The sequence below is a fragment of the Anser cygnoides genome, chromosome 2 (assembly GCF_040182565.1).
Source record: "Anser cygnoides isolate HZ-2024a breed goose chromosome 2, Taihu_goose_T2T_genome, whole genome shotgun sequence".
In the NCBI taxonomy this organism is placed as follows: Eukaryota; Metazoa; Chordata; class Aves; order Anseriformes; family Anatidae; genus Anser; species Anser cygnoides.
The window spans coordinates 5498884-5506879 of record NC_089874.1 but is presented as its reverse complement, the minus strand read 5'-3'; the positions used below and the strand labels follow the sequence as shown (position 1 = coordinate 5506879).

Sequence of the window (7996 nt, the reverse complement as noted above, 5' to 3'; positions counted from 1 at the left end):
GTACCTCTCTGCTGCTAAGAGCTTGCCATTGTAAAGGCCTGCGGCAAGAGCCTTGTCTAACAGGCAGCTCTTCTTTCTCCTAGTACAAAATTCTGCAGGAAGACCACTGATTAAGGGAGGTGAGTCACTAAAATCACCTCACACGTCGCATATCATCATTCACTACTGCCGTGCTGGTGCTGAGCTCGGCAGTGCTGGGAAGTGTCTGGCCAGGCCTACACAGGTGAGCTGGCTGCTGGACAGCAGCGCCTGCGCTTCCTGGTAGCTTCAGGCAGGCTGATTATTGTTGGATCTGTCGTCAGACAAAAGGAAGCGCTTCAGGCAGAGTCGAAAGGCACTGCTGGAAGATTTAAGTAGTTGAGAGTCTGGTCCAAGTTGGTCTCTGGTCCAAGGCACTGCTCAGAGCAAGGCCTAACAGCAGCTGCTCCCAACCTCATCCCGCTGAGCCTGCAGGAGCTCCAGGAGTGGAGAGCTCAGGGCCTGGCCTGGGGGACCTGAAGATACAACAATAGCTGTCACCTGTAGGTTGCTTCTTGAAACTTCCCTCTCAGCAGTGTTCAGAGTCCACTGAAATCACCGGGATAGGCTCGTCCTAAACTTACTGCCAGGATGTTAAAACTTCCACGTAATGAGTGAAGCTTAGAAAAAAATACTTGTCTTTTTTGGGAGGTGTGAAGGAACATCATGGGACATTTCCTGTGGCCATCTCAGCAAAAAAACATCATTTGTAACAAAAGCTATGTTTTCCTTCAGGATTTGCATCTCATTAATTACAGCAAAGAAATCAGAGGTTTTGGGTCAGTGCCTCTGCTATTCAGAAGTAATCTGCAGCCTTGACAAAAAGTTATGGTAAGATATCCATAAACATAATTAGAACAATACCAGATGTTTATAGGACAAATAAAATTATTTGCATCTGATCTCCTGTGCTCTTTGCTGTTGTCTGCCTGCAGCTCGTGTTATCTTTGTCGTACAGGAAACCTTTGGACTAGAAACAACAAAAGTGCATTGATTTTTTTTCCACCAAACATCAACACGGCTCAGTCTGAACATTGCACCAAGCTAGGCGAGAGTAAAACAATTTGTATCAGTGCTTTAGAATAACATTTTGCACTATTTGCTTCATCAGGTAAATATTCTGAGGTAAAGGAATTCAAAAAGTTAACTTTTAGAGCACAAACTATAATGAAGTATACCTGAGACTGACTGCAAAAGACACAGCTCTTTCAGGCAAGACGAACAGATTCTTACTGGAATTTTGAACTACTCCATACACATTTCTCTCTTTGTGCTAATAAAGTGCTAGATGCATAAAGGAGTTAACTGTTGTATTGGCTTCTGCACTGAATTGACAGGCCTGAGATTTGCCCTCTGTTGAGGACAGTACCCTAAAAGAAGGGATTTTATCCAGTCATACACAGGCAGTATGCCATGCCAACTGTTTTAACAGCGTGATTTGAAGTAGGTAAGGCCGAAATTCAGGGTCAGAATTCTAAAAGAAATCCTGTATGTGGGAGCAGTAGAGGGAAAGAGGATGGAAGCACAAGATCGACAGGTGTCAAAGGCCTGATAACACAAGAACAGAGCAGAACTCTGCTTTCAGTGACTATTCACAATATAAGTCTGGTCTTGACAGGAAGTAACAGCAAGATTTCAGTTGTGTTAACTGTACCTGGCAGTAAAGGTGATCTGCAAAACATCTTTGGTAGGTTGGTCCCCTTCACGTGCCTCCAAAATGCCATTAGGAGGGGAGACAGAAAATACTTCCAGGTCATTATTATGCCTTTCCTGTTCATCTGCAGCAAAGAGGGCAAGTATCAAACAAAGCAATATGAGACCTTCTGTATAGGTTTGTACAGCATATAGCTCTCAAAACAATGCACCTCCTTACGTGCCAACTAATAAATCATGTTTTGCACTGTCACAAGCTTTCTGTGCATGTGGCCAGTTTCTATTTTCATCCTTTAATCAAGGGGAGTGATCAATGTCCTTGTGTCAGAATAATGAGACCCTTATCTTCTTTCCTTTGAAGTCCATCTGTTGTTGATCTCATTAGGCACAAGCTCAAACAGCCCTCGTGAGGAGCTGCTGCTTCTTGTTGCCTCCTGGGATTGTATTATAAATGAGCAAAGCATGTCCACCAACAGTGAGGGTTGTGGTTTGATCCTTTGGTTAAATCTGGAGTAAAGGCTGAAATCAGCAGAGATACACTGATGTAAAAGAAAACAAAAAACAACAGCCACCACCACCCCACGTATGTGAGAACAGAAGCAGACCTGGTATGTTTGGACTAAATATCATCGTATGAGGGAATGCATGCAGTCTTAACAAAACCAAAACAACAAAAAAAAAATGAATAAAACTAGAGAGCAAGGAAACCCAATTGCAAAACCCAAATACCCAGCAAAGCAGTCCAGTAACTTCTACAGCCGCTCCTGTTAGACAGGAAGACATGTTCAGTCTTGGTCTGTGCAACAAAGCAGGTCTTGAAATCAAGCATGTCGCAAGACAGCTCCAGAACTGGGACAGTAAGGTATGCAGTCACTGGGACCAGCTACAAAAGAGAGGAAAGGAAAAACAAGAAAACACTTTATTTTTTGTATTGTTTTGTATCTGCTGCAGCTGGATCATTCTTACCTCAGGCACTGCATCAAGAGCACTTATTCTGTGTTCTTTCTGTAACAGAGTCAGTTCCCCATTCTACAGCTTTGAATGAATGAAGTTGTTGCTTGTTTCACTGAGATAGGTTTTCAAACTAGACTTTGTGGACTTAATGAAGTAACACAGAGTGAACATTCTGGTTTGCTATTAGGATTTTCTGTGGAGATACAGACATTACAACATCTTGTTGTCCCCGAGGACTTTATATGGCCCACTGTGAGTCATTCAGTTGGTGCAGATTGCCCAAGATTATTATTATTAAGTTGACTGCATCTTAGATATGGTGCTCAGATCTTACAGATCAGTCCTCAGAAATACCTGGTGTGAAGAAAATGCAGCATACTGGAACAGCTCAAGATTAGGGTGGGGTTTATAGCTTTCCATCTGGAAAAGATCAGTCTTTAAATGTGTGTGGGCTGTGACCACACCATATGAGCTGGGCAGACTTTGGAGATTTTCAAGAAGCACTTGGGTACTGCAGGAGGCAGCGCTTGGTGACTCAGTTGCTGGCATGTTCATTGAGACAGTCCTGCTCCCTGCAGTGTCTCAGGACACTGAGAGTCATACTGTGATCGGGCATGTTGCCCTTTGATTAAGACATATCATCTAGGCCTTCCTGCTGTGCAAGCAGTGCTCTTGCAGAAAACAGGGGTACAATCACTATGCTGCTGACCCAAAACCTCTTTGCCAATCAGAGAGTCACGTGCAGGCTCAACAGCGAGCTATCTCCTTTTGCAAACCTGTGGCCATTCACTTCCACTGTATGCTACAGGTTTACTCTAGAGGTGGCTGTATTTCACAGCTGAGCGAACCCTAAGGCATGTTCATTCTGAATCAAATGTGCTGATAAAACAGCCCAGTGCCGTTCATTCTCTTACCTGGGTACTGTGGTTACTATGCTCGATGACCAGATTTTGACTGAACTTCAGCTTTCTCTCTCCGTTCTCAAACTGGAGCACTTGGAATCCAGGAAGCATCTGGGTATCTGGCAAATGTTGATAGGTAAGCAACTCCAGAGTTGTGTGGAATGACACTTTCACCTGTGGGAAGAGGAATTCAGAGGACTGTCACATAAGATGGCACTGTGTGCAGGAAATCCAAAGTAAACACTACTCAAAGGCCCAAGTGCACATTTTCCCACTGGAACCCAAAAGTGTTGTGCCAGCAACCAGATTCCCACTGGAATAAAGTGCTTTAATGGACATTAAAGAAAAAACACAGCTTTTTCCTATAAATCGGGTACAGAGAGCTGGAGTGTAAAGGTGAACAGCTAATTGCTGAACCACAGGAGAGAAACATTCTCTAGCAAGACAAAAGCGCTCAGTTCCTGAGGTTATAAATACCATATTCCCAAAGATGTTTTAAAAATGTAAGTCTTCTTTCTTCTGACGCATGTGCAATTAAGACCTGTGTGCCTCTAAGTCAAAATGAACATTGAAAAACGAGAAGCACACTTTAAAATGCAGCTGAGGGTTATTCATTTTTGCACCCTAGCTAATTCTTGAATCCAAGACTTTGCTTCCTTTAATGTCACTGTGTACACCCCAAACTATCCATTTTTTTTTTTCTCTGAACTGCCTGCATCTAATTTAAGGAAATGAGGGAATGTAGGCTTTGGAAGTCTTTTAATTAGTCCAGCATGTATTTGGCTATTGATTTAGGTGAGGTCCAGAAATGACACAGGGCTTTCTGCAAGAGTTTGTAATAGGTCAGAGTTGATGAGAAAAGCACAGCAGAGCCACTGTGGAAAAATACTTTGTACCTGCAATATAGCAGGCGAAATTGCAGTTATTAGCATTTGCTAATATACCACTATTTCCCCTGACATCGGGAGATTTCTATACTGGTTGTGTTTTTCTTGTGGTTCATCTGGGCCATGCTAACATACCAATTACTAAACTATCTATTCTGGCAGAGGATTATTTTTTTTGAGCCTACCAGCATGTTTTGCTGGGGATAAAGTACAAGCTGCGGTTGCTGTTCTGTTTCTTCCTTCTTGCTGTGGGATGTTTTGGTGCTCTTCTTGAGATCTGTGCTGGCCAGGCTGAAGGGCGTAGACAGAAGGAGCCTGAAGTACAGAGGAACCTTAGTGCAATTGATGAGTTTCAAACTCTGAGTCATTACTGAATCTGTCAAAACCTGGTAGAAAAATTATTCAAAACTGGTTAGTTTAAACTCCCTCGAGAGCTTTGTGCTAGTCTGGTCTTTCAACAGCACCAGGGATCTGAAGGACTCCATCCCAAAGAAGCCCATTATTTTTTCCTTGTGTTTTTCAAAATTTCTTGAGTAAAAACCCAAAATACAAATAATGTAATAAGGTTAGAGTCTTTGAATGTCAAAGGTCACAGAAACGGACTACGCTGCTCTAAGTGACTCATTCTCCTATCAGACCTTTATGTATTGAAAAGAAGTACTTACTTTTCTACTTAAGAAATCCTCTGCAAACAAAATAATACTAGAGAAAGATGTATAAAATAGGCATTGTCTGAGCTGAGCTGTGCTTATTCCTGGCTAATAAGTACCTGTAGTCCTTTTAGTTTACATATAACTATGTGCAACATCGAAAATGGCAACATGAGGACACCGGTAAAGATGCATTTTAAAAACCATAGCATGCAGCTGTGAATTCTCACAGTAGCACAACAGCACTGTCCAAGAGAATACATCTGTGCGTGAAGTACTTACTCCTGACAGAGGCTGATCTGGTATGAGATCACTTGCCATAGAATAAAACATCATTCCTCCATCATGAGCCATGTCTACTTTTAACCTGCATGTAAAGAATCAGAGCTGGTCAGAGCCCTTCCCTCCAGGCTGGTTTATTCTGTGAGTGTGGGAGGTGTCAGTGTGAAGGTACTTACAGAGCGTGCCTTACGGAGGCTCTCAGGTCTATTCGTAACGGTGGAGCATCGTAGCCGTGTTCGCGGTTGACTTTGTCAGGCACTGTCTTTGCGAGCTGACAACAAAATCCAAGCAGAAGTTCCGTGTAAATGACAGCACTGAAACCTAAAGCCCTGCTTTTCACTTGAGAGGCTGTTAGCCGAAATGGGATTCTGCTTGGCAACGTATTGCCTGTTTGTAAGATGTGATGGCAACGTGCAAGGAACAGCAGAAGTTGAGCAGTATTTGGACTCTTCATGACTGTGTTTAATACAGACACAGACAATACTTCCTCCAGGAGTAAGGAACATTAGGGATGTTTTTATTAAATATTCTGTTATTCATTCATTATACCTCGCACCTTTGCAATGATTCATGAATCTCAGAGCAATTCACAACGCACTACTCAATCCTCACATCAACCTATGAGCTGCACTTGCAGTTTTTGAAGAGGAAGCTTCCCAGAGGAGAGAGGTGCTGTCTGAGATCTCACAGGAAGGTTGGTGCAGAGCCAGGAACACAACTCAGCAGTCCTGAGTCTCGGTTGCATTGTTAGCTCTTGTTATCAATACAACCTGATGTTATGATAGCAATTCAAATCCTGGGCTTTTGCCTGGGGTTTACTGCACCAGACAATGTAACAAGACGCTGACATTCCCACCCCACAATGCTTCCAAGCTAAAAGGTAAATGCAGCAAATGAACAAATCTAATTAAGGAAGGATGCTCGGGGTTGCAGGAAGAGGACTGTTTGCACAGACTGGCCAAGCATACAGCAGCCTGCATGCGAAATTACAGGAATGGAAACGATTATTTCCTAGTCATCTTTAGCCCTGCTGGGATATCAGTTTACCTCGTCGTCTAGGCTCATGAATCCCAGCACAAACCCGCCACATTGCGCTTCAGTGCCGCTCTCCGGGAGGACATGCGGGGTGAAGGAGATGCAAACGGAGATGCTGCCACCTCCTGGAACCACCTGCAATCGAAAGAGAGGCCTGCTGAGCAGTGCAGGCAGCTGCCGGGGATTGCACAAGCACTCTCAGCACCCAGCTGCTAAAGCCGAGTTATACAAACAGCCTGAAACCTCCTGGGAATGGGCTAAGCTCAGAGCATGCAGTGAAATGACAACATGTGGCAACAAAACTGGTTTAATTATTTCAGCTGCAAATATCAGTATGGCTATTTTATCAACAGTTTAAGCACAGTCACAGAACAGCTCCCCTAAGCACACATATACAAACCTGTCTGGTTTTAGAAATACCTAATTCTACCCAGTTCTTACCACTCTTCCTCCATGGCTAACTCAGCTGATTCTCCTACAACTGACAGTACCCAGAGACACAAGAAGCCTTTTCTGAAGATATACAAGTGTGAATTACGAGTGTTTTACAATTCAGTTTACTCCTGGCCATATCTTACTTTACATAACAGCAGGGAATGTACTAACTAGCTACAGTGGATTTTCTGTGATGTACAGGTTAAATAGGTCCTGCATGATTAAACCACGTTATTGCTGCAAAAACACTTGCCATCTCCTGCAGAACCAGCCCAGGCCTAGCCAAGTTTGTGAGCTCAGGGGCCGTGTGGTGTGTGCTGCTGTCAGGCTAGTGCCGTGCAAAAGCAGCCTCCCTGAGTTCATGTGATCACAGGGTGAGCTGTTTGGCCCTGCTGGACCTACGTTCAGAAGAAGCAGAGCTAGCTCAGCTCTCCTTGCACCGCGTTCCCCCACCCAGAGCGGTGAGGACTTAAGGAAGCTCTGCCTGAGCTCTAGCTAGCAGATAGCTAGAAAGCTCTGCCGTGTCCTACAACACTGCAGGGTCCGTGCATTGTGGTCACAGAGAGCTTATTTGCTCACAGACATGGACTTGAGCCAGGTCTGGGTAGCTGTGCTGCACATCACCTGAGCTAACAGACCTTCTTGGATCAATAATGGAAACATGGAGGACGTTTCTGCAAAGAAATACCTGAATGGCTCCATAGGCATCAGCTACATCCCACTTGGGCCATGCTCTCTGCTGGCTACACTGAACAGATTCTCTCCACAACAGGGCACTTATGTTACCTATCTCAGTATCAGATCACCCCAGAGCTGACCGTAGGCTTTATTGCTTTCAGAAGCCATTTCCATAATTATTTTTTTTAATGTATTCTTTAGCTTATTCTAACTTGTAACTGAAACTCTTCAGCAAAAATCTTGCTAATCAAAACTGACACACTAGTGTTTTGGGCAACCCTATCACTCATAGTTAGATGTTTCAAGAGCTTTACCTTATTTCTAAGGAATTGTGACAAGGTGGCCCCTATTTGCAGCAGTTATTTTTGACATACAGTGGGTTACAACTGTTTATTCAGAAAAGCTGTCTACAGAACACCCCTTTCCTAGCAGCCTGCTTTCTAATTCTGCCAGTTTTACTTAGCAAATCTGCATTGATTAAATAATGTGCTTCTAGAGCATC

At 43.6% G+C, this 7996-nt stretch overlaps 1 protein-coding gene across 5 annotated transcripts in view; it reads right to left on the bottom strand.

Annotated features, from left to right (window-relative positions):
* DLEC1 (DLEC1 cilia and flagella associated protein) overlaps positions 1-7996 on the bottom strand; it is a 39209-nt gene that overhangs the window by 1064 nt on the left and 30149 nt on the right. For 3 of the 5 annotated variants that reach the window (XM_066991405.1, XM_066991407.1, XM_066991406.1), the window contains exons 31-37: positions 6394-6516; positions 5523-5617; positions 5347-5431; positions 4600-4800; positions 3540-3701; positions 2401-2554; positions 1673-1796 (exon numbers count right to left, since the gene is read on the bottom strand). In XM_066991405.1, coding sequence (XP_066847506.1) covers positions 1673-1796; positions 2401-2554; positions 3540-3701; positions 4600-4800; positions 5347-5431; positions 5523-5617; positions 6394-6516 — 944 coding nt within the window. Of the gene's footprint in view, positions 1-154; positions 495-1672; positions 1797-2400; positions 2555-3539; positions 3702-4599; positions 4801-5346; positions 5432-5522; positions 5618-6393; positions 6517-7996 lie in introns of those variants that run through there. The other 2 variants (XM_066991408.1, XR_010829039.1) reach the window with 2 other exon arrangements.